Here is a 25700-nt window from a genome sequence, read left to right as displayed (position 1 = left end):
CCATCTCTACTAAAAATACAAACATTAGCTGGGCGTCGTGGCAGGCACCTGTATTCCCAGCTCCTTGGGAGGCTGAGGCAGGAGACTCCTTTGCCCTCAGGAGGCAGAGGTTGAGCCAAGATCATGCCATTGCACTCCAGCCTGCGTGACAGGGCAAGACTCGTCAAAAGAAAAGCAGAGAGTACCCTGGTGAGAGGGAAGTCCTGCATCCTGGAGCACAGGCTCTTGTTCTAAAGACAAAGAAAGATCGCACCCGAGAATGTGTGGAAGTAGCAGTGCAGTGTGCAGAGCAGGGACCCTGGGCTCCATCCAAGTTGCTTGTCTTATCTGTCCCTCAGTTTCCTCATCTGTACATAGGGTACTATGGAAATACCTACCTCTGTAAATTGCTGCAAAGAATTACATGAGCTATTTCTTGTCAATCTCCTAGAACGTTTGTTGGCACAGAGTAAATGCTATCTATTAGTTCTTCATTCTACTGTTTCTAAATTAACACAAACCTTATTAGTATTTGGGCATATTTCCTTTATGGCCTTATGGTCTTATGTCTCATACTTTATGCTTCAGATATGATTCTTAAAATCACATCCGAAGATAAGATTTAAAAATCCAAGATGTTTAAGATCTTTGACATATTTGTCCTTGAAATTCCCAGTAAAAGGGGAACCATCAGTCCCATAGTCCGAAGGGCCTTCCCGAGTGTACAGGAAATCACTGCTTCATGTCTCAGTGCAGTGTTTTAGAGGGGAGGCTGCAAGGCTTGGGAAAGTGGCCCTGCATTCAGAGTCAGACCTCAGGGGCTGTGAATTCTGACTCCACTTCGTTGTGGTTGAATCATCTTGTCAACTTCATTGATGTGCCTTGAGTTTCTGTTTCTTCGTCTCTAAAGTTTGGAGGACCAGATGCCAGAAAGTCGGGAGACTGAGGAGTAAAGATGTGGAAATCCCTGGCGAGAGCCTGGTACTGAGGACAGTTTTGTCCTTGGGATGGGCCTGGCTCCTGCCCTGTAGGCAGTAACCAGAGCAGCATATCCAGGCTTTCACTGAGGCAGGCGTGTCTGTCTTTTCTCAGAGTATGAAGACTGCAAAGACCTCATAAAGTCTATGCTGAGGGATGAGCGGCTGTTCGTGGAAAAGCAGCTTGGAGAGCAGCTCAGGTGAGGAGGCCCCCTAGGGGCAGGCAGGTGGGCAGGTGTGTAAATCTCTGAAGTACAGCAGCTCGGCGGGGAGAAATAAGAGCTAAGCTGGGCCAGGGGAAGGGCAGGAATTGCCATGGCAGGCTCATGACACATAAAGATTTATCAAGCAGAGAACAAGGATAGATAATAAGTTATGGGTTGCAGTTGTTTCTCAGAGCCTTATTTTCTCTTTTTTAGGATAATAATAAGTTATGGGTTGCAGTTGTTTCTCAGATCCTTATTTTCCGTTTTTCAAACAAGTAATTGTTGAGGTGAAATGCACATAACACAAAATTAACCAAAGGAGTGGGAACCACCCAGCAGCATTCAGTATACTCAAAATGATGTGCCATCACCACCCCACTTACCCTTAGAATCACCTCCTGACTGACTGCGGCCTCTCATCCTTTCACTCCATCAATGTTGCCTTCTCAAGCCTGTCATTCTTTTCTTCATCTTTTTAATTGGCCCCATCTGCACGTGGCCTCGTTTCTGTCCATGGCTTTGTATCTAGTCGCTGCAAGATGCACTATGTGTATACGCACATGGAAATGTCCATGGGCAGAGTGAGGCACTGAAAGGATGGATGTCTTTTTGAAACTGAGTTAGGAAGAGACCTACTTTTGTTGACAGAAGCGACAGATGAATGGAACATCGTGGAGGATCTTCCAGGAGCCCTCTCTTGTACGGAGGAAGCCTGTGAACCGTTTTTTATTCTTCCTCTTGGCCGCAGACATTTCTTTAAACACGTGCTGACCTTCTGCTTGGAGGTCTCCTTGAGGACATTGTCTCAGAAATGTGTGTCGCAATATTAGAACTGATCGCTCATCCCTTTCCACTGTTAAATTTTCTCTACTATCTCACCTTAGGCAATATGAAGTCCTGGTTTTCTCTCGGGAACGGGAGCTGACCCAGTTAAGCGTGAAGTTACGGGAAGGGAGAGATGCCGCCCGCTCATTGATTCGGCATCTCCAGGCCCTTCTGACTCCGGATGAGCCGGACGAGTCCCAGGGGTGGGACCTCCGAGAACAGCTGGCTGAGGGATGTAGGCTGGCACAGGACCTCATCCAAAAGCTCAGCCCAGGTAAGGTGGCCATAGGTCCTGATGACCCAAAACCCCAGGCTTATGAGAGACTCCAGACCTCCATACTTTCACAATGACAGTTGTAGCGGTGGTGTTTTTTCCCACTAAACATATGTGGCCATGACATGACCAGGACTCCCTGGGTAAGAACAGAGATGGGAAGCCCATGGGGTTGGAGGTCACAGTATTGCAAATGTCCCTCCTTCCTTGATGGAAGGTGGTCTTTGGAGCAAGAAGCAGCACGTTTCTAGTTTTAAAGGACAGGAAGGAGGCTGTGACAGGAGGGCGCTTGTTAGAGTGAAGAGAGCTCTGGACTCAGAAGGCAGGTTCTCAGGCTGTCTCTTTGGCAAATGTTCTTAGTAACTGTCGGTGAGTGAGTGATTTATCCTTCCTGAGTTTCTCTGTCTCCATCTGCAAAGGCACGCAAATTGTCTCCTGCAAGTGTCTGAAGCTTCCAAATGTGGGAACACTTAAGACTGCCTTTCAAAATGAGACAAAGCCCCTTATCGTGTGGTGCTGCAGAAGGCACTTGATGTGGGGGCATTTGGTGGTAGGAAGTGCTTCAGACTGGAGCCCTCCCCATAGAGAGAATGTCCCTGAATAACACGGCAGAAGCCACATGATGGAGGGCCGGTGAAGTCTCCTGATCCATACAGGACTGTAGGACAAGTTTGTCCTCTCCCGAGAGAGAATCAGGTTTAAAATGTGAACTGTGACAGGACACCAAGCCTGTGCCTGGGAATCAGACCTGTCGCGGGATGAGGGAGACAGCTGCCAAAGTCCAGAGAGAGGCTGCAGAAGCCTCCATCATATGGGGAGCAAAAGGTCTTTTCAATATTCGGCCACATCTTGATGGTGGCCCCCCAGATCAGAAATGCGTTGCCTGATGGATCAGGAAACCATGCCAGGGCATTTTGTTAAAGATAAAACATGAGAGCTTTCAGCTGAACAGTGACCCATGCCTAGATGTCCATGTCTCTGTGCACATTGGGCTGACTGCGCTTGCAGAGTGTGAAGTGGGAAATATCTGAATGAACACTTCTGTATTTACAGCAAGTGACGAAGACGAGGATGAAGGTGTTAAAGTTGAGGAGGCTGAGAAAGTAGAGGAGTTATGTGCCCCCAGGTAACACTGAATAATCGGGAGCAAGTAATGGGTGGTAACATATGAAAAAGGTCTAGGAGGCACACCCTCTCTGGCATCTACGATGGGCCGAAAGCCTGCATTCCCTTGGCCACAGTATGCAAAATTCAACCCAGCTTAGACACAGGGTGTGGCTGCTGTTGCGTTTCTCTGTGTGTGGCGGTTGTCATGCCTGTACCGTACAGGGATAGCTGAGCCTTCGTCCTCCTCGGCTCCTATCTGTCCAGTGCAGTGAACACCAGTTGCTCTCTTCCTGTCTGGCTCCCATGGCAGCCATGCTCTGATGCAGAGAGAAGAGGATTGCCTGTTCCCTCTTAAAGGGAACCTCCTGTTTGCTTTCTGGGGCCACTCTCTTAATGCCTCCTGTCAACACCAGCCAGGACTCCCTGGGGTCCAGTCCCTCTGTGTTTAATCTTCTGTCATCTCTATCCCACCCGGCTCATCAGGGAGGTGCAGAAGGCTGAAGAAAAGGAAGTCCCTGAGGACTCACTGGAGGAATGTGCCGTCACTTGTTCCAATAGCCACGGCCCTTGTGAGTCCAACCAGCCTCACGGGAACACCAAAATCACATTTGAGGAAGACCAAGTCGACCCACCTCTAGTTGTAGACAGTGCATCCTCTGATGATGAACGGCAGGATGCTCCAAACCTTCCCCCAGGTAGCCTCTATTTTCCTTGTGTCTCATACCTCTGTCTAGGCTATGGAAGATGAGTTGTGAGGACAGGCTGTATACATACATACTGGTTTAGTCAGACACTAGGATGGAGCTAGGTGCGGTGACTCACACGTATAATCACAGCACTTTGGGAGGCCCAAGTGGGAGGATCATTTGAGTTCAGGGGTTCAAGGACAGCCTGGACAAGATGGTGAAACCCATCTTTACAAAGAATACAAACAACTAGCCAGGCATGGTGCTGCGTGCCTATAGTCCCAACTGCTCAGGAGGTTTAGGTGGGAGGATTGGCTCAGACCATGCTCCCACCCTCATTCACTACTCTCAGGCTAGACCCTCTCTCCTTTTCATTGGCTTGTCTTAGCTATTAATAAGAAGTCTCTGGCCAGGGGCGCTGGCTCACATCTTTAATCCCAGCACTTTGGGAGGCCGAGGTGGGCAAATCACCTGAGGTCAGGAGTTCGAAACCAGCCTGGCCAACGTGGCGAAACCCCATCTCTACTAAAAATACAAAAGTTAGCTGGCATGGTGGTTGGCGCCTGTAATCCCAGCTACTTGGGAGGCTGAGGCACGAGAATCGCTTGAACCCGGGAGGACACAGGTTGCAGTGAGCTGAGATCGCGCCACTGCACTCCAGCCTGGGCGACAGAGTGAGACTCCGTCTCAAACGAAAAACCAAAAACGAAAAACCAACCAACCAAACAAAAAAATTTGAAACACAAAAAACGGTCTGTTGTGCTACACACAAACATTGGCCGCTCATGGGGTCAACAACTCAGGGCCCAGCCTTACTTTGTAGAAACTTATAAGCAAGAAAAGGGTAGAAGTGTTTATGTCCTGGTTTCAAGGTGACTGCGTAGCTAAGACACGTTGACTTAAAGGAGATCAAGACTGGAGATGAGAAGAGTGAAACCAGGGAAACAACATCTTCAAAGAAGTGGGCGAGGCTGCAGGGACATCCCTCAGTCCTGATTAAACCTACTTGATTTCACCAGTTTTTAACCCATCGTGTGTTTGGGTGTCTTCTCCCCAGTCCCTGGCCCCACCTCTTCTGCCACACACGTCAGCATGGTGGTATCTGCGGGCCCTTGGTCCAGTGAGAAGGCAGAGATGACCATCCGAAGATATGATTTAAAAATCAAAGATGTTTAAGATCTTTGACATATTTGTCCTTGAAATTCCCAGTAAAAGGGAAGCCATCAGTCCCATAGTCCGAGGGGCCTTCCCGACTGTACGGGAAATCACTGCTTCATGCCTCAGTGCAGTGTTTTAGAGGGGAGGCTGCAAGGCTGGGGAAAGTGTCCCCGCATTCAGAGTCAGACCTGAGGGGCTGTGAATTCTGACTCCACTTAATTGTGGTTGAATCATCTTGTCAACTTCCTTGATGTGCCTTGAGTTTCTGTTTCTTCGTCTCTAAATTTTGGAGGACCAGATGCCAGAAAGTCGGGAGACTGAGGAGTAAAGATGTGGAAATCCCTGGCGAGAGCCTGGTACTGGGGACAGTTTTGTCCTTGGGATGGACCTTGCTCCTGCCCTGTAGGCAGTGACGAGAGCAGCATGTCCAGGCTTTCACTGAGGCGGGCGTGTCTGTCTTTTCTCAGAGTCTGAAGACTGCAAAGACCTCATGAAGTCTACGCTGAGGGATGAGCGGCTCTTCATGCAAGAGGAGCTTTCGGAGCAGCTCAGGTGAGGGGGCCCCGTGGGGGCAGGCAGGTGGGCAGGTGTGTAAATCTCTGAAGTACAGCAGCTCGGCGGGGAGAAATAAGAGCTAAGCTGGGCCAGGGGAAGGGCAGGAATTGCCATGGCAGGCTCATGACACACAAAGATTTATCAAGCAGAGAACAAAGATGATAATAAGTTATGGGTTGCAGTTGTTTCTCAGAGCCTTACTTTCCGTTTTTCAAACAAGTAATTGTTGAGGTGAAATGCGCATAACACAAAATTAACCAAAGGAGTGGGAACCACCGAGCAGCATTCAGTATACTCAAAATGATGTGCCATCACCACCCCACTTACCCTTAGTCAGAATCACCTCCTGACGGACTGCGGCCTCTCATCCTTTCACTCCATCAATGTTGCCTTCTCGAGCCTGTCATTCTTTTCTTTCATCTTTTCAATTGGCCCCATCTGCACCTGGCCTCGTTTCTGTCCATGGCTTTGTCTCTAGTCGCTGCAAGATGCACTATGTGTATACGCACATGGAAATGTCCATGGGCAGAGTGCGGAACTGAAAGGATGGATGTCTTTTTGCAACTGAATTAGGAAGGGACCTACTTTTGTTGACAGAAGCGACAGATGAAGGGAACATCGTGGAGGATCTTCCAGGCGCCCTCTCTCGTATGGAGGAAGCCTGTGAACCGTTTTTTATTCTTCCTCTTGGCCGCAGACATTTCTTTAAACACGTGCTGACCTTCTGCTTGGAGGTCTCCTTGAGGACATTGTCTCAGAAATGTGTGTCGCAATATTAGAACTGATCGCTCATCCCTTTCCACTGTTAAATTTTCTCTACTATCTCACCTTAGGCAATATGAAGTCCTGGTTTTCTCTCGGGAACGGGAGCTGACCCAGTTAAGCGTGAAGTTACGGGAAGGGAGAGATGCCGCCCGCTCATTGATTCGGCATCTCCAGGCCCTTCTGACTCCGGATGAGCCGGACGAGTCCCAGGGGTGGGACCTCCGAGAACAGCTGGCTGAGGGATGTAGGCTGGCACAGGACCTCATCCAAAAGCTCAGCCCAGGTAAGGTGGCCATAGGTCCTGATGACCCAAAACCCCAGGCTTATGAGAGACTCCAGACCTCCATACTTTCACAATGACAGTTGTAGCGGTGGTGTTTTTTCCCACTAAACATATGTGGCCATGACATGACCAGGACTCCCTGGGTAAGAACAGAGATGGGAAGCCCATGGGGTTGGAGGTCACAGTATTGCAAATGTCCCTCCTTCCTTGATGGAAGGTGGTCTTTGGAGCAAGAAGCAGCACGTTTCTAGTTTTAAAGGACAGGAAGGAGGCTGTGACAGGAGGGCGCTTGTTAGAGTGAAAAGAGCTCTGGACTCAGAAGGCAGGTTCTCAGGCTGTCTCTTTGGCAGTGTTCTTAGTAACTGTCGGTGAGTGAGTGATTTATCCTTCCTGAGTTTCTCTGTCTCCATCTGCAAAGGCACGCAAATTGTCTCCTGCAAGTGTCTGAAGCATCCAAATGTGGGAACACTTAAGACTGCCTTTCAAAATGAGATAAAGCCCCTTACCGTGTGGTGCTGCAGAAGGCACTTGATGTGGGGGCATTCGGTGGTAGGAAGTGCTTCAGACTGGAGCCCTCCCCATAGAGAGAATGTCCCTGAATAACACGGCAGAAGCCACATGATGGAGGGCCGGTGAAGTCTCCTGATGCATAGAGGACTGTAGGACAAGTTTGTCCTCTCCCGAGAGAGAATCAGGTTTGAAATGTGAACCGTGACAGGACACCAAGCCTGTGCCTGGGAATCAGACCTGTCGCGGGATGGGGGAGACAGCTGCCAAAGTCCAGAGAGAGGCTGCAGAAGCCTCCATCATATGGGGAGCAAAAGGTCTTTTCAATATTCGGCCACATCTTGATGGTGGCCCCCCAGATCAGAAATGCGTTGCCTGATGGATCAGGAAACCATGCCAGGGCATTTTGTTAAAGGTAAAACTTGAGAGCTTTCAGCTGAACAGTGACCCATGCCTAGATATTCATGTCTCTGTGCACATTGGGCTGACTGCGCTTGCAGAGTGTGAAGTGGGAAATATCTGAATGAACACTTCTGTATTTACAGCAAGTGACGAAGACGAGGATGAAGGTGTTAAAGTTGAGGAGGCTGAGAAAGTAGAGGAGTTATGTGCCCCCAGGTAACACTGAATAATCGGGAGCAAGTAATGGGTGGTAACATATGAAAAAGGTCTGGGAGGCACACCCTCTCTGGCATCTAGGATGGGCCGAAAGCCTGCTTTCCCTTGGCCACAGTATGCGAAATTCAACCCAGCTTAGACACAGGGTGTGGCTGCTGTTGCGTTTCTCTGTGTGTGGCGGGTGTCATGCCTGTACCGTACAGGGATAGCTGAGCCTTCGTCCTCCTCGGCTCCTATCTGTCCAGTGCAGTGAACACCAGTTGCTCTCTTCCTCTCTGGCTCCCATGGCAGCCATGCTCTGATGCAGAGAGAAGAGGATTGCCTGTTCCCTCTTAAAGGGAACCTCCTGTTTGCTTTCTGGGGCCACTCTCTTAATGCCTCCTGTCAACACCAGCCAGGACTCCCTGGGGTCCAGTCCCTCTGTGTTTAATCTTCTGTCATCTCTATCCCACCCGGCTCATCAGGGAGGTGCAGAAGGCTGAAGAAAAGGAAGTCCCTGAGGACTCACTGGAGGAATGTGCCGTCACTTGTTCCAATAGCCACGGCCCTTGTGAGTCCAACCAGCCTCACGGGAACACCAAAATCACATTTGAGGAAGACCAAGTCGACCCACCTCTAGTTGTAGACAGTGCATCCTCTGATGATGAACGGCAGGATGCTCCAAACCTTCCCCCAGGTAGCCTCTATTTTCCTTGTGTCTCATACCTCTGTCTAGGCTATGGAAGATGAGTTGTGAGGACAGGCTGTATACATACATACTGGCTTAGTCAGAAACTAGGATGGAGCTAGGTGCGGTGACTCACACGTATAATCACAGCACTTTGGGAGGCCCAAGTGGGAGGATCATTTGAGTTCAGGGGTTCAAGGACAGCCTGGACAAGATGGTGAAACCCATCTTTACAAAGAATACAAACAACTAGCCAGGCATGGTGCTGCGTGCCTATAGTCCCAACTGCTCAGGAGGTTTAGGTGGGAGGATTGGCTCAGACCATGCTCCCACCCTCATTCACTACTCTCAGGCTAGACCCTCTCTCCTTTTCATTGGCTTGTCTTAGCTATTAATAAGAAGTCTCTGGCCAGGGGCGCTGGCTCACATCTTTAATCCCAGCACTTTGGGAGGCCGAGGTGGGCAAATCACCTGAGGTCAGGAGTTCGAAACCAGCCTGGCCAACGTGGCGAAACCCCATCTCTACTAAAAATACAAAAGTTAGCTGGCATGGTGGTTGGCGCCTGTAATCCCAGCTACTTGGGAGGCTGAGGCACGAGAATCGCTTGAACCCGGGAGGACACAGGTTGCAGTGAGCTGAGATCGCGCCACTGCACTCCAGCCTGGGCGACAGAGTGAGACTCCGTCTCAAACGAAAAACCAAAAACGAAAAACCAACCAACCAAACAAAAAAATTTGAAACACAAAAAACGGTCTGTTGTGCTACACACAAACATTGGCCGCTCATGGGGTCAACAACTCAGGGCCCAGCCTTACTTTGTAGAAACTTATAAGCAAGAAAAGGGTAGAAGTGTTTATGTCCTGGTTTCAAGGTGACTGCGTAGCTAAGACACGTTGACTTAAAGGAGATCAAGACTGGAGATGAGAAGAGTGAAACCAGGGAAACAACATCTTCAAAGAAGTGGGCGAGGCTGCAGGGACATCCCTCAGTCCTGATTAAACCTACTTGATTTCACCAGTTTTTAACCCATCGTGTGTTTGGGTGTCTTCTCCCCAGTCCCTGGCCCCACCTCTTCTGCCACACACGTCAGCATGGTGGTATCTGCGGGCCCTTGGTCCAGTGAGAAGGCAGAGATGACCATCCGAAGATATGATTTAAAAATCAAAGATGTTTAAGATCTTTGACATATTTGTCCTTGAAATTCCCAGTAAAAGGGAAGCCATCAGTCCCATAGTCCGAGGGGCCTTCCCGACTGTACGGGAAATCACTGCTTCATGCCTCAGTGCAGTGTTTTAGAGGGGAGGCTGCAAGGCTGGGGAAAGTGTCCCCGCATTCAGAGTCAGACCTGAGGGGCTGTGAATTCTGACTCCACTTAATTGTGGTTGAATCATCTTGTCAACTTCCTTGATGTGCCTTGAGTTTCTGTTTCTTCGTCTCTAAATTTTGGAGGACCAGATGCCAGAAAGTCGGGAGACTGAGGAGTAAAGATGTGGAAATCCCTGGCGAGAGCCTGGTACTGGGGACAGTTTTGTCCTTGGGATGGACCTTGCTCCTGCCCTGTAGGCAGTGACGAGAGCAGCATGTCCAGGCTTTCACTGAGGCGGGCGTGTCTGTCTTTTCTCAGAGTCTGAAGACTGCAAAGACCTCATGAAGTCTACGCTGAGGGATGAGCGGCTCTTCATGCAAGAGGAGCTTTCGGAGCAGCTCAGGTGAGGGGGCCCCGTGGGGGCAGGCAGGTGGGCAGGTGTGTAAATCTCTGAAGTACAGCAGCTCGGCGGGGAGAAATAAGAGCTAAGCTGGGCCAGGGGAAGGGCAGGAATTGCCATGGCAGGCTCATGACACACAAAGATTTATCAAGCAGAGAACAAAGATGATAATAAGTTATGGGTTGCAGTTGTTTCTCAGAGCCTTACTTTCCGTTTTTCAAACAAGTAATTGTTGAGGTGAAATGCGCATAACACAAAATTAACCAAAGGAGTGGGAACCACCGAGCAGCATTCAGTATACTCAAAATGATGTGCCATCACCACCCCACTTACCCTTAGTCAGAATCACCTCCTGACGGACTGCGGCCTCTCATCCTTTCACTCCATCAATGTTGCCTTCTCGAGCCTGTCATTCTTTTCTTTCATCTTTTCAATTGGCCCCATCTGCACCTGGCCTCGTTTCTGTCCATGGCTTTGTCTCTAGTCGCTGCAAGATGCACTATGTGTATACGCACATGGAAATGTCCATGGGCAGAGTGCGGAACTGAAAGGATGGATGTCTTTTTGCAACTGAATTAGGAAGGGACCTACTTTTGTTGACAGAAGCGACAGATGAAGGGAACATCGTGGAGGATCTTCCAGGCGCCCTCTCTCGTATGGAGGAAGCCTGTGAACCGTTTTTTATTCTTCCTCTTGGCCGCAGACATTTCTTTAAACACGTGCTGACCTTCTGCTTGGAGGTCTCCTTGAGGACATTGTCTCAGAAATGTGTGTCGCAATATTAGAACTGATCGCTCATCCCTTTCCACTGTTAAATTTTCTCTACTATCTCACCTTAGGCAATATGAAGTCCTGGTTTTCTCTCGGGAACGGGAGCTGACCCAGTTAAGCGTGAAGTTACGGGAAGGGAGAGATGCCGCCCGCTCATTGATTCGGCATCTCCAGGCCCTTCTGACTCCGGATGAGCCGGACGAGTCCCAGGGGTGGGACCTCCGAGAACAGCTGGCTGAGGGATGTAGGCTGGCACAGGACCTCATCCAAAAGCTCAGCCCAGGTAAGGTGGCCATAGGTCCTGATGACCCAAAACCCCAGGCTTATGAGAGACTCCAGACCTCCATACTTTCACAATGACAGTTGTAGCGGTGGTGTTTTTTCCCACTAAACATATGTGGCCATGACATGACCAGGACTCCCTGGGTAAGAACAGAGATGGGAAGCCCATGGGGTTGGAGGTCACAGTATTGCAAATGTCCCTCCTTCCTTGATGGAAGGTGGTCTTTGGAGCAAGAAGCAGCACGTTTCTAGTTTTAAAGGACAGGAAGGAGGCTGTGACAGGAGGGCGCTTGTTAGAGTGAAGAGAGCTCTGGACTCAGAAGGCAGGTTCTCAGGCTGTCTCTTTGGCAAATGTTCTTAGTAACTGTCGGTGAGTGAGTGATTTATCCTTCCTGAGTTTCTCTGTCTCCATCTGCAAAGGCACGCAAATTGTCTCCTGCAAGTGTCTGAAGCATCCAAATGTGGGAACACTTAAGACTGCCTTTCAAAATGAGACAAAGCCCCTTACCGTGTGGTGCTGCAGAAGGCACTTGATGTGGGGGCATTCGGTGGTAGGAAGTGCTTCAGACTGGAGCCCTCCCCATAGAGAGAATGTCCCTGAATAACACGGCAGAAGCCACATGATGGAGGGCCGGTGAAGTCTCCTGATGCATAGAGGACTGTAGGACAAGTTTGTCCTCTCCCGAGAGAGAATCAGGTTTGAAATGTGAACCGTGACAGGACACCAAGCCTGTGCCTGGGAATCAGACCTGTCGCGGGATGGGGGAGACAGCTGCCAAAGTCCAGAGAGAGGCTGCAGAAGCCTCCATCATATGGGGAGCAAAAGGTCTTTTCAATATTCGGCCACATCTTGATGGTGGCCCCCCAGATCAGAAATGCATTGCCTGATGGATCAGGAAACCATGCCAGGGCATTTTGTTAAAGGTAAAACTTGAGAGCTTTCAGCTGAACAGTGACCCATGCCTAGATATTCATGTCTCTGTGCACATTGGGCTGACTGCGCTTGCAGAGTGTGAAGTGGGAAATATCTGAATGAACACTTCTGTATTTACAGCAAGTGACGAAGACGAGGATGAAGGTGTTAAAATTGAGGAGGCTGAGAAAGTAGAGGAGTTATGTGCCCCCAGGTAACACTGAATAATCGGGAGCAAGTAATGGGTGGTAACATATGAAAAAGGTCTGGGAGGCACACCCTCTCTGGCATCTAGGATGGGCCGAAAGCCTGCTTTCCCTTGGCCACAGTATGCGAAATTCAACCCAGCTTAGACACAGGGTGTGGCTGCTGTTGCGTTTCTCTGTGTGTGGCGGGTGTCATGCCTGTACCGTACAGGGATAGCTGAGCCTTCGTCCTCCTCGGCTCCTATCTGTCCAGTGCAGTGAACACCAGTTGCTCTCTTCCTCTCTGGCTCCCATGGCAGCCATGCTCTGATGCAGAGAGAAGAGGATTGCCTGTTCCCTCTTAAAGGGAACCTCCTGTTTGCTTTCTGGGGCCACTCTCTTAATGCCTCCTGTCAACACCAGCCAGGACTCCCTGGGGTCCAGTCCCTCTGTGTTTAATCTTCTGTCATCTCTATCCCACCCGGCTCATCAGGGAGGTGCAGAAGGCTGAAGAAAAGGAAGTCCCTGAGGACTCACTGGAGGAATGTGCCGTCACTTGTTCCAATAGCCACGGCCCTTGTGAGTCCAACCAGCCTCACGGGAACACCAAAATCACATTTGAGGAAGACCAAGTCGACCCACCTCTAGTTGTAGACAGTGCATCCTCTGATGATGAACGGCAGGATGCTCCAAACCTTCCCCCAGGTAGCCTCTATTTTCCTTGTGTCTCATACCTCTGTCTAGGCTATGGAAGATGAGTTGTGAGGACAGGCTGTATACATACATACTGGCTTAGTCAGAAACTAGGATGGAGCTAGGTGCGGTGACTCACACGTATAATCACAGCACTTTGGGAGGCCCAAGTGGGAGGATCATTTGAGTTCAGGGGTTCAAGGACAGCCTGGACAAGATGGTGAAACCCATCTTTACAAAGAATACAAACAACTAGCCAGGCATGGTGCTGCGTGCCTATAGTCCCAACTGCTCAGGAGGTTTAGGTGGGAGGATTGGCTCAGACCATGCTCCCACCCTCATTCACTACTCTCAGGCTAGACCCTCTCTCCTTTTCATTGGCTTGTCTTAGCTATTAATAAGAAGTCTCTGGCCAGGGGCGCTGGCTCACATCTTTAATCCCAGCACTTTGGGAGGCCGAGGTGGGCAAATCACCTGAGGTCAGGAGTTCGAAACCAGCCTGGCCAACGTGGCGAAACCCCATCTCTACTAAAAATACAAAAGTTAGCTGGCATGGTGGTTGGCGCCTGTAATCCCAGCTACTTGGGAGGCTGAGGCACGAGAATCGCTTGAACCCGGGAGGACACAGGTTGCAGTGAGCTGAGATCGCGCCACTGCACTCCAGCCTGGGCGACAGAGTGAGACTCCGTCTCAAACGAAAAACCAAAAACGAAAAACCAACCAACCAAACAAAAAAATTTGAAACACAAAAAACGGTCTGTTGTGCTACACACAAACATTGGCCGCTCATGGGGTCAACAACTCAGGGCCCAGCCTTACTTTGTAGAAACTTATAAGCAAGAAAAGGGTAGAAGTGTTTATGTCCTGGTTTCAAGGTGACTGCGTAGCTAAGACACGTTGACTTAAAGGAGATCAAGACTGGAGATGAGAAGAGTGAAACCAGGGAAACAACATCTTCAAAGAAGTGGGCGAGGCTGCAGGGACATCCCTCAGTCCTGATTAAACCTACTTGATTTCACCAGTTTTTAACCCATCGTGTGTTTGGGTGTCTTCTCCCCAGTCCCTGGCCCCACCTCTTCTGCCACACACGTCAGCATGGTGGTATCTGCGGGCCCTTGGTCCAGTGAGAAGGCAGAGATGACCATCCGAAGATATGATTTAAAAATCAAAGATGTTTAAGATCTTTGACATATTTGTCCTTGAAATTCCCAGTAAAAGGGAAGCCATCAGTCCCATAGTCCGAGGGGCCTTCCCGACTGTACGGGAAATCACTGCTTCATGCCTCAGTGCAGTGTTTTAGAGGGGAGGCTGCAAGGCTGGGGAAAGTGTCCCCGCATTCAGAGTCAGACCTGAGGGGCTGTGAATTCTGACTCCACTTAATTGTGGTTGAATCATCTTGTCAACTTCCTTGATGTGCCTTGAGTTTCTGTTTCTTCGTCTCTAAATTTTGGAGGACCAGATGCCAGAAAGTCGGGAGACTGAGGAGTAAAGATGTGGAAATCCCTGGCGAGAGCCTGGTACTGGGGACAGTTTTGTCCTTGGGATGGACCTTGCTCCTGCCCTGTAGGCAGTGACGAGAGCAGCATGTCCAGGCTTTCACTGAGGCGGGCGTGTCTGTCTTTTCTCAGAGTCTGAAGACTGCAAAGACCTCATGAAGTCTACGCTGAGGGATGAGCGGCTCTTCATGCAAGAGGAGCTTTCGGAGCAGCTCAGGTGAGGGGGCCCCGTGGGGGCAGGCAGGTGGGCAGGTGTGTAAATCTCTGAAGTACAGCAGCTCGGCGGGGAGAAATAAGAGCTAAGCTGGGCCAGGGGAAGGGCAGGAATTGCCATGGCAGGCTCATGACACACAAAGATTTATCAAGCAGAGAACAAAGATGATAATAAGTTATGGGTTGCAGTTGTTTCTCAGAGCCTTACTTTCCGTTTTTCAAACAAGTAATTGTTGAGGTGAAATGCGCATAACACAAAATTAACCAAAGGAGTGGGAACCACCGAGCAGCATTCAGTATACTCAAAATGATGTGCCATCACCACCCCACTTACCCTTAGTCAGAATCACCTCCTGACGGACTGCGGCCTCTCATCCTTTCACTCCATCAATGTTGCCTTCTCGAGCCTGTCATTCTTTTCTTTCATCTTTTCAATTGGCCCCATCTGCACCTGGCCTCGTTTCTGTCCATGGCTTTGTCTCTAGTCGCTGCAAGATGCACTATGTGTATACGCACATGGAAATGTCCATGGGCAGAGTGCGGAACTGAAAGGATGGATGTCTTTTTGCAACTGAATTAGGAAGGGACCTACTTTTGTTGACAGAAGCGACAGATGAAGGGAACATCGTGGAGGATCTTCCAGGCGCCCTCTCTCGTATGGAGGAAGCCTGTGAACCGTTTTTTATTCTTCCTCTTGGCCGCAGACATTTCTTTAAACACGTGCTGACCTTCTGCTTGGAGGTCTCCTTGAGGACATTGTCTCAGAAATGTGTGTCGCAATATTAGAACTGATCGCTCATCCCTTTCCACTGTTAAATTTTCTCTACTATCTCACCTTAGGCAATATGAAGTCCTGGTTTTCTCTCGGGAACGGGAGCTGACCCAGTTAAGCGTGAAGTTACGGGAAGGGAGAGATGCCGCCCGCTCATTGATTCGGCATCTCCAGGCCCTTCTGACTCCGGATGAGCCGGACGAGTCCCAGGGGTGGGACCTCCGAGAACAGCTGGCTGAGGGATGTAGGCTGGCACAGGACCTCATCCAAAAGCTCAGCCCAGGTAAGGTGGCCATAGGTCCTGATGACCCAAAACCCCAGGCTTATGAGAGACTCCAGACCTCCATACTTTCACAATGACAGTTGTAGCGGTGGTGTTTTTTCCCACTAAACATATGTGGCCATGACATGACCAGGACTCCCTGGGTAAGAACAGAGATGGGAAGCCCATGGGGTTGGAGGTCACAGTATTGCAAATGTCCCTCCTTCCTTGATGGAAGGTGGTCTTTGGAGCAAGAAGCAGCACGTTTCTAGTTTTAAAGGACAGGAAGGAGGCTGTGACAGGAGGGCGCTTGTTAGAGTGAAAAGAGCTCTGGACTCAGAAGGCAGGTTCTCAGGCTGTCTCTTTGGCAGTGTTCTTAGTAACTGTCGGTGAGTGAGTGATTTATCCTTCCTGAGTTTCTCTGTCTCCATCTGCAAAGGCACGCAAATTGTCTCCTGCAAGTGTCTGAAGCATCCAAATGTGGGAACACTTAAGACTGCCTTTCAAAATGAGATAAAGCCCCTTACCGTGTGGTGCTGCAGAAGGCACTTGATGTGGGGGCATTCGGTGGTAGGAAGTGCTTCAGACTGGAGCCCTCCCCATAGAGAGAATGTCCCTGAATAACACGGCAGAAGCCACATGATGGAGGGCCGGTGAAGTCTCCTGATGCATAGAGGACTGTAGGACAAGTTTGTCCTCTCCCGAGAGAGAATCAGGTTTGAAATGTGAACCGTGACAGGACACCAAGCCTGTGCCTGGGAATCAGACCTGTCGCGGGATGGGGGAGACAGCTGCCAAAGTCCAGAGAGAGGCTGCAGAAGCCTCCATCATATGGGGAGCAAAAGGTCTTTTCAATATTCGGCCACATCTTGATGGTGGCCCCCCAGATCAGAAATGCATTGCCTGATGGATCAGGAAACCATTCCAGGGCATTTTGTTAAAGGTAAAACTTGAGAGCTTTCAGCTGAACAGTGACCCATGCCTAGATATTCATGTCTCTGTGCACATTGGGCTGACTGCGCTTGCAGAGTGTGAAGTGGGAAATATCTGAATGAACACTTCTGTATTTACAGCAAGTGACGAAGACGAGGATGAAGGTGTTAAAGTTGAGGAGGCTGAGAAAGTAGAGGAGTTATGTGCCCCCAGGTAACACTGAATAATCGGGGGCAAGTAATGGGTGGTAACATATGAAAAAGGTCTGGGAGGCACACCCTCTCTGGCATCTAGGATGGGCCGAAAGCCTGCTTTCCCTTGGCCACAGTATGCGAAATTCAACCCAGCTTAGACACAGGGTGTGGCTGCTGTTGCGTTTCTCTGTGTGTGGCGGGTGTCATGCCTGTACCGTACAGGGATAGCTGAGCCTTCGTCCTCCTCGGCTCCTATCTGTCCAGTGCAGTGAACACCAGTTGCTCTCTTCCTCTCTGGCTCCCATGGCAGCCATGCTCTGATGCAGAGAGAAGAGGATTGCCTGTTCCCTCTTAAAGGGAACCTCCTGTTTGCTTTCTGGGGCCACTCTCTTAATGCCTCCTGTCAACACCAGCCAGGACTCCCTGGGGTCCAGTCCCTCTGTGTTTAATCTTCTGTCATCTCTATCCCACCCGGCTCATCAGGGAGGTGCAGAAGGCTGAAGAAAAGGAAGTCCCTGAGGACTCACTGGAGGAATGTGCCGTCACTTGTTCCAATAGCCACGGCCCTTGTGAGTCCAACCAGCCTCACGGGAACACCAAAATCACATTTGAGGAAGACCAAGTCGACCCACCTCTAGTTGTAGACAGTGCATCCTCTGATGATGAACGGCAGGATGCTCCAAACCTTCCCCCAGGTAGCCTCTATTTTCCTTGTGTCTCATACCTCTGTCTAGGCTATGGAAGATGAGTTGTGAGGACAGGCTGTATACATACATACTGGCTTAGTCAGAAACTAGGATGGAGCTAGGTGCGGTGACTCACACGTATAATCACAGCACTTTGGGAGGCCCAAGTGGGAGGATCATTTGAGTTCAGGGGTTCAAGGACAGCCTGGACAAGATGGTGAAACCCATCTTTACAAAGAATACAAACAACTAGCCAGGCATGGTGCTGCGTGCCTATAGTCCCAACTGCTCAGGAGGTTTAGGTGGGAGGATTGGCTCAGACCATGCTCCCACCCTCATTCACTACTCTCAGGCTAGACCCTCTCTCCTTTTCATTGGCTTGTCTTAGCTATTAATAAGAAGTCTCTGGCCAGGGGCGCTGGCTCACATCTTTAATCCCAGCACTTTGGGAGGCCGAGGTGGGCAAATCACCTGAGGTCAGGAGTTCGAAACCAGCCTGGCCAACGTGGCGAAACCCCATCTCTACTAAAAATACAAAAGTTAGCTGGCATGGTGGTTGGCGCCTGTAATCCCAGCTACTTGGGAGGCTGAGGCACGAGAATCGCTTGAACCCGGGAGGACACAGGTTGCAGTGAGCTGAGATCGCGCCACTGCACTCCAGCCTGGGCGACAGAGTGAGACTCCGTCTCAAACGAAAAACCAAAAACGAAAAACCAACCAACCAAACAAAAAAATTTGAAACACAAAAAACGGTCTGTTGTGCTACACACAAACATTGGCCGCTCATGGGGTCAACAACTCAGGGCCCAGCCTTACTTTGTAGAAACTTATAAGCAAGAAAAGGGTAGAAGTGTTTATGTCCTGGTTTCAAGGTGACTGCGTAGCTAAGACACGTTGACTTAAAGGAGATCAAGACTGGAGATGAGAAGAGTGAAACCAGGGAAACAACATCTTCAAAGAAGTGGGCGAGGCTGCAGGGACATCCCTCAGTCCTGATTAAACCTACTTGATTTCACCAGTTTTTAACCCATCGTGTGTTTGGGTGTCTTCTCCCCAGTCCCTGGCCCCACCTCTTCTGCCACACACGTCAGCATGGTGGTATCTGCGGGCCCTTGGTCCAGTGAGAAGGCAGAGATGACCATCCGAAGATATGATTTAAAAATCAAAGATGTTTAAGATCTTTGACATATTTGTCCTTGAAATTCCCAGTAAAAGGGAAGCCATCAGTCCCATAGTCCGAGGGGCCTTCCCGACTGTACGGGAAATCACTGCTTCATGCCTCAGTGCAGTGTTTTAGAGGGGAGGCTGCAAGGCTGGGGAAAGTGTCCCCGCATTCAGAGTCAGACCTGAGGGGCTGTGAATTCTGACTCCACTTAATTGTGGTTGAATCATCTTGTCAACTTCCTTGATGTGCCTTGAGTTTCTGTTTCTTCGTCTCTAAATTTTGGAGGACCAGATGCCAGAAAGTCGGGAGACTGAGGAGTAAAGATGTGGAAATCCCTGGCGAGAGCCTGGTACTGGGGACAGTTTTGTCCTTGGGATGGACCTTGCTCCTGCCCTGTAGGCAGTGACGAGAGCAGCATGTCCAGGCTTTCACTGAGGCGGGCGTGTCTGTCTTTTCTCAGAGTCTGAAGACTGCAAAGACCTCATGAAGTCTACGCTGAGGGATGAGCGGCTCTTCATGCAAGAGGAGCTTTCGGAGCAGCTCAGGTGAGGGGGCCCCGTGGGGGCAGGCAGGTGGGCAGGTGTGTAAATCTCTGAAGTACAGCAGCTCGGCGGGGAGAAATAAGAGCTAAGCTGGGCCAGGGGAAGGGCAGGAATTGCCATGGCAGGCTCATGACACACAAAGATTTATCAAGCAGAGAACAAAGATGATAATAAGTTATGGGTTGCAGTTGTTTCTCAGAGCCTTACTTTCCGTTTTTCAAACAAGTAATTGTTGAGGTGAAATGCGCATAACACAAAATTAACCAAAGGAGTGGGAACCACCGAGCAGCATTCAGTATACTCAAAATGATGTGCCATCACCACCCCACTTACCCTTAGTCAGAATCACCTCCTGACGGACTGCGGCCTCTCATCCTTTCACTCCATCAATGTTGCCTTCTCGAGCCTGTCATTCTTTTCTTTCATCTTTTCAATTGGCCCCATCTGCACCTGGCCTCGTTTCTGTCCATGGCTTTGTCTCTAGTCGCTGCAAGATGCACTATGTGTATACGCACATGGAAATGTCCATGGGCAGAGTGCGGAACTGAAAGGATGGATGTCTTTTTGCAACTGAATTAGGAAGGGACCTACTTTTGTTGACAGAAGCGACAGATGAAGGGAACATCGTGGAGGATCTTCCAGGCGCCCTCTCTCGTATGGAGGAAGCCTGTGAACCGTTTTTTATTCTTCCTCTTGGCCGCAGACATTTCTTTAAACACGTGCTGACCTTCTGCTTGGAGGTCTCCTTGAGGACATTGTCTCAGAAATGTGTGTCGCAATATTAGAACTGATCGCTCATCCCTTTCCACTGTTAAATTTTCTCTACTATCTCACCTTAGGCAATATGAAGTCCTGGTTTTCTCTCGGGAACGGGAGCTGACCCAGTTAAGCGTGAAGTTACGGGAAGGGAGAGATGCCGCCCGCTCATTGATTCGGCATCTCCAGGCCCTTCTGACTCCGGATGAGCCGGACGAGTCCCAGGGGTGGGACCTCCGAGAACAGCTGGCTGAGGGATGTAGGCTGGCACAGGACCTCATCCAAAAGCTCAGCCCAGGTAAGGTGGCCATAGGTCCTGATGACCCAAAACCCCAGGCTTATGAGAGACTCCAGACCTCCATACTTTCACAATGACAGTTGTAGCGGTGGTGTTTTTTCCCACTAAACATATGTGGCCATGACATGACCAGGACTCCCTGGGTAAGAACAGAGATGGGAAGCCCATGGGGTTGGAGGTCACAGTATTGCAAATGTCCCTCCTTCCTTGATGGAAGGTGGTCTTTGGAGCAAGAAGCAGCACGTTTCTAGTTTTAAAGGACAGGAAGGAGGCTGTGACAGGAGGGCGCTTGTTAGAGTGAAAAGAGCTCTGGACTCAGAAGGCAGGTTCTCAGGCTGTCTCTTTGGCAGTGTTCTTAGTAACTGTCGGTGAGTGAGTGATTTATCCTTCCTGAGTTTCTCTGTCTCCATCTGCAAAGGCACGCAAATTGTCTCCTGCAAGTGTCTGAAGCATCCAAATGTGGGAACACTTAAGACTGCCTTTCAAAATGAGATAAAGCCCCTTACCGTGTGGTGCTGCAGAAGGCACTTGATGTGGGGGCATTCGGTGGTAGGAAGTGCTTCAGACTGGAGCCCTCCCCATAGAGAGAATGTCCCTGAATAACACGGCAGAAGCCACATGATGGAGGGCCGGTGAAGTCTCCTGATGCATAGAGGACTGTAGGACAAGTTTGTCCTCTCCCGAGAGAGAATCAGGTTTGAAATGTGAACCGTGACAGGACACCAAGCCTGTGCCTGGGAATCAGACCTGTCGCGGGATGGGGGAGACAGCTGCCAAAGTCCAGAGAGAGGCTGCAGAAGCCTCCATCATATGGGGAGCAAAAGGTCTTTTCAATATTCGGCCACATCTTGATGGTGGCCCCCCAGATCAGAAATGCATTGCCTGATGGATCAGGAAACCATGCCAGGGCATTTTGTTAAAGGTAAAACTTGAGAGCTTTCAGCTGAACAGTGACCCATGCCTAGATATTCATGTCTCTGTGCACATTGGGCTGACTGCGCTTGCAGAGTGTGAAGTGGGAAATATCTGAATGAACACTTCTGTATTTACAGCAAGTGACGAAGACGAGGATGAAGGTGTTAAAGTTGAGGAGGCTGAGAAAGTAGAGGAGTTATGTGCCCCCAGGTAACACTGAATAATCGGGGGCAAGTAATGGGTGGTAACATATGAAAAAGGTCTGGGAGGCACACCCTCTCTGGCATCTAGGATGGGCCGAAAGCCTGCTTTCCCTTGGCCACAGTATGCGAAATTCAACCCAGCTTAGACACAGGGTGTGGCTGCTGTTGCGTTTCTCTGTGTGTGGCGGGTGTCATGCCTGTACCGTACAGGGATAGCTGAGCCTTCGTCCTCCTCGGCTCCTATCTGTCCAGTGCAGTGAACACCAGTTGCTCTCTTCCTCTCTGGCTCCCATGGCAGCCATGCTCTGATGCAGAGAGAAGAGGATTGCCTGTTCCCTCTTAAAGGGAACCTCCTGTTTGCTTTCTGGGGCCACTCTCTTAATGCCTCCTGTCAACACCAGCCAGGACTCCCTGGGGTCCAGTCCCTCTGTGTTTAATCTTCTGTCATCTCTATCCCACCCGGCTCATCAGGGAGGTGCAGAAGGCTGAAGAAAAGGAAGTCCCTGAGGACTCACTGGAGGAATGTGCCGTCACTTGTTCCAATAGCCACGGCCCTTGTGAGTCCAACCAGCCTCACGGGAACACCAAAATCACATTTGAGGAAGACCAAGTCGACCCACCTCTAGTTGTAGACAGTGCATCCTCTGATGATGAACGGCAGGATGCTCCAAACCTTCCCCCAGGTAGCCTCTATTTTCCTTGTGTCTCATACCTCTGTCTAGGCTATGGAAGATGAGTTGTGAGGACAGGCTGTATACATACATACTGGCTTAGTCAGAAACTAGGATGGAGCTAGGTGCGGTGACTCACACGTATAATCACAGCACTTTGGGAGGCCCAAGTGGGAGGATCATTTGAGTTCAGGGGTTCAAGGACAGCCTGGACAAGATGGTGAAACCCATCTTTACAAAGAATACAAACAACTAGCCAGGCATGGTGCTGCGTGCCTATAGTCCCAACTGCTCAGGAGGTTTAGGTGGGAGGATTGGCTCAGACCATGCTCCCACCCTCATTCACTACTCTCAGGCTAGACCCTCTCTCCTTTTCATTGGCTTGTCTTAGCTATTAATAAGAAGTCTCTGGCCAGGGGCGCTGGCTCACATCTTTAATCCCAGCACTTTGGGAGGCCGAGGTGGGCAAATCACCTGAGGTCAGGAGTTCGAAACCAGCCTGGCCAACGTGGCGAAACCCCATCTCTACTAAAAATACAAAAGTTAGCTGGCATGGTGGTTGGCGCCTGTAATCCCAGCTACTTGGGAGGCTGAGGCACGAGAATCGCTTGAACCCGGGAGGACACAGGTTGCAGTGAGCTGAGATCGCGCCACTGCACTCCAGCCTGGGCGACAGAGTGAGACTCCGTCTCAAACGAAAAACCAAAAACGAAAAACCAACCAACCAAACAAAAAAATTTGAAACACAAAAAACGGTCTGTTGTGCTACACACAAACATTGGCCGCTCATGGGGTCAACAACTCAGGGCCCAGCCTTACTTTGTAGAAACTTATAAGCAAGAAAAGGGTAGAAGTGTTTATGTCCTGGTTTCAAGGTGACTGCGTAGCTAAGACACGTTGACTTAAAGGAGATCAAGACTGGAGATGAGAAGAGTGAAACCAGGGAAACAACATCTTCAAAGAAGTGGGCGAGGCTGCAGGGACATCCCTCAGTCCTGATTAAACCTACTTGATTTCACCAGTTTTTAACCCATCGTGTGTTTGGGTGTCTTCTCCCCAGTCCCTGGCCCCACCTCTTCTGCCACACACGTCAGCATGGTGGTATCTGCGGGCCCTTGGTCCAGTGAGAAGGCAGAGATGACCATCCGAAGATATGATTTAAAAATCAAAGATGTTTAAGATCTTTGACATATTTGTCCTTGAAATTCCCAGTAAAAGGGAAGCCATCAGTCCCATAGTCCGAGGGGCCTTCCCGACTGTACGGGAAATCACTGCTTCATGCCTCAGTGCAGTGTTTTAGAGGGGAGGCTGCAAGGCTGGGGAAAGTGTCCCCGCATTCAGAGTCAGACCTGAGGGGCTGTGAATTCTGACTCCACTTAATTGTGGTTGAATCATCTTGTCAACTTCCTTGATGTGCCTTGAGTTTCTGTTTCTTCGTCTCTAAATTTTGGAGGACCAGATGCCAGAAAGTCGGGAGACTGAGGAGTAAAGATGTGGAAATCCCTGGCGAGAGCCTGGTACTGGGGACAGTTTTGTCCTTGGGATGGACCTTGCTCCTGCCCTGTAGGCAGTGACGAGAGCAGCATGTCCAGGCTTTCACTGAGGCGGGCGTGTCTGTCTTTTCTCAGAGTCTGAAGACTGCAAAGACCTCATGAAGTCTACGCTGAGGGATGAGCGGCTCTTCATGCAAGAGGAGCTTTCGGAGCAGCTCAGGTGAGGGGGCCCCGTGGGGGCAGGCAGGTGGGCAGGTGTGTAAATCTCTGAAGTACAGCAGCTCGGCGGGGAGAAATAAGAGCTAAGCTGGGCCAGGGGAAGGGCAGGAATTGCCATGGCAGGCTCATGACACACAAAGATTTATCAAGCAGAGAACAAAGATGATAATAAGTTATGGGTTGCAGTTGTTTCTCAGAGCCTTACTTTCCGTTTTTCAAACAAGTAATTGTTGAGGTGAAATGCGCATAACACAAAATTAACCAAAGGAGTGGGAACCACCGAGCAGCATTCAGTATACTCAAAATGATGTGCCATCACCACCCCACTTACCCTTAGTCAGAATCACCTCCTGACGGACTGCGGCCTCTCATCCTTTCACTCCATCAATGTTGCCTTCTCGAGCCTGTCATTCTTTTCTTTCATCTTTTCAATTGGCCCCATCTGCACCTGGCCTCGTTTCTGTCCATGGCTTTGTCTCTAGTCGCTGCAAGATGCACTATGTGTATACGCACATGGAAATGTCCATGGGCAGAGTGCGGAACTGAAAGGATGGATGTCTTTTTGCAACTGAATTAGGAAGGGACCTACTTTTGTTGACAGAAGCGACAGATGAAGGGAACATCGTGGAGGATCTTCCAGGCGCCCTCTCTCGTATGGAGGAAGCCTGTGAACCGTTTTTTATTCTTCCTCTTGGCCGCAGACATTTCTTTAAACACGTGCTGACCTTCTGCTTGGAGGTCTCCTTGAGGACATTGTCTCAGAAATGTGTGTCGCAATATTAGAACTGATCGCTCATCCCTTTCCACTGTTAAATTTTCTCTACTATCTCACCTTAGGCAATATGAAGTCCTGGTTTTCTCTCGGGAACGGGAGCTGACCCAGTTAAGCGTGAAGTTACGGGAAGGGAGAGATGCCGCCCGCTCATTGATTCGGCATCTCCAGGCCCTTCTGACTCCGGATGAGCCGGACGAGTCCCAGGGGTGGGACCTCCGAGAACAGCTGGCTGAGGGATGTAGGCTGGCACAGGACCTCATCCAAAAGCTCAGCCCAGGTAAGGTGGCCATAGGTCCTGATGACCCAAAACCCCAGGCTTATGAGAGACTCCAGACCTCCATACTTTCACAATGACAGTTGTAGCGGTGGTGTTTTTTCCCACTAAACATATGTGGCCATGACATGACCAGGACTCCCTGGGTAAGAACAGAGATGGGAAGCCCATGGGGTTGGAGGTCACAGTATTGCAAATGTCCCTCCTTCCTTGATGGAAGGTGGTCTTTGGAGCAAGAAGCAGCACGTTTCTAGTTTTAAAGGACAGGAAGGAGGCTGTGACAGGAGGGCGCTTGTTAGAGTGAAAAGAGCTCTGGACTCAGAAGGCAGGTTCTCAGGCTGTCTCTTTGGCAGTGTTCTTAGTAACTGTCGGTGAGTGAGTGATTTATCCTTCCTGAGTTTCTCTGTCTCCATCTGCAAAGGCACGCAAATTGTCTCCTGCAAGTGTCTGAAGCATCCAAATGTGGGAACACTTAAGACTGCCTTTCAAAATGAGATAAAGCCCCTTACCGTGTGGTGCTGCAGAAGGCACTTGATGTGGGGGCATTCGGTGGTAGGAAGTGCTTCAGACTGGAGCCCTCCCCATAGAGAGAATGTCCCTGAATAACACGGCAGAAGCCACATGATGGAGGGCCGGTGAAGTCTCCTGATGCATAGAGGACTGTAGGACAAGTTT

At 50.0% G+C, this 25700-nt stretch overlaps 1 protein-coding gene across 1 annotated transcript in view; it reads left to right on the top strand.

Moving 5' to 3' along the window:
* LOC129468959 (neuroblastoma breakpoint family member 9-like) overlaps positions 1-25700 on the top strand; it is a 45901-nt gene that overhangs the window by 3947 nt on the left and 16254 nt on the right. The window contains exons 5-26 of the mRNA XM_063627582.1: positions 1072-1156; positions 2047-2261; positions 3315-3387; positions 3852-4063; positions 5680-5764; positions 6601-6815; positions 7868-7940; positions 8405-8616; positions 10233-10317; positions 11154-11368; positions 12422-12494; positions 12959-13170; positions 14787-14871; positions 15708-15922; positions 16975-17047; positions 17512-17723; positions 19340-19424; positions 20261-20475; positions 21528-21600; positions 22065-22276; positions 23893-23977; positions 24814-25028. Coding sequence (XP_063483652.1) covers positions 1072-1156; positions 2047-2261; positions 3315-3387; positions 3852-4063; positions 5680-5764; positions 6601-6815; positions 7868-7940; positions 8405-8616; positions 10233-10317; positions 11154-11368; positions 12422-12494; positions 12959-13170; positions 14787-14871; positions 15708-15922; positions 16975-17047; positions 17512-17723; positions 19340-19424; positions 20261-20475; positions 21528-21600; positions 22065-22276; positions 23893-23977; positions 24814-25028 — 3225 coding nt within the window. The remainder of the gene's footprint in view (positions 1-1071; positions 1157-2046; positions 2262-3314; positions 3388-3851; positions 4064-5679; positions 5765-6600; positions 6816-7867; positions 7941-8404; positions 8617-10232; positions 10318-11153; positions 11369-12421; positions 12495-12958; positions 13171-14786; positions 14872-15707; positions 15923-16974; positions 17048-17511; positions 17724-19339; positions 19425-20260; positions 20476-21527; positions 21601-22064; positions 22277-23892; positions 23978-24813; positions 25029-25700) is intronic.

Source organism: Symphalangus syndactylus, chromosome 12 (genome assembly GCF_028878055.3).
Source record: "Symphalangus syndactylus isolate Jambi chromosome 12, NHGRI_mSymSyn1-v2.1_pri, whole genome shotgun sequence".
In the NCBI taxonomy this organism is placed as follows: Eukaryota; Metazoa; Chordata; class Mammalia; order Primates; family Hylobatidae; genus Symphalangus; species Symphalangus syndactylus.
Note: the sequence above shows the minus strand (reverse complement) of the source record. Positions and strands in the feature narration are given on the sequence as shown.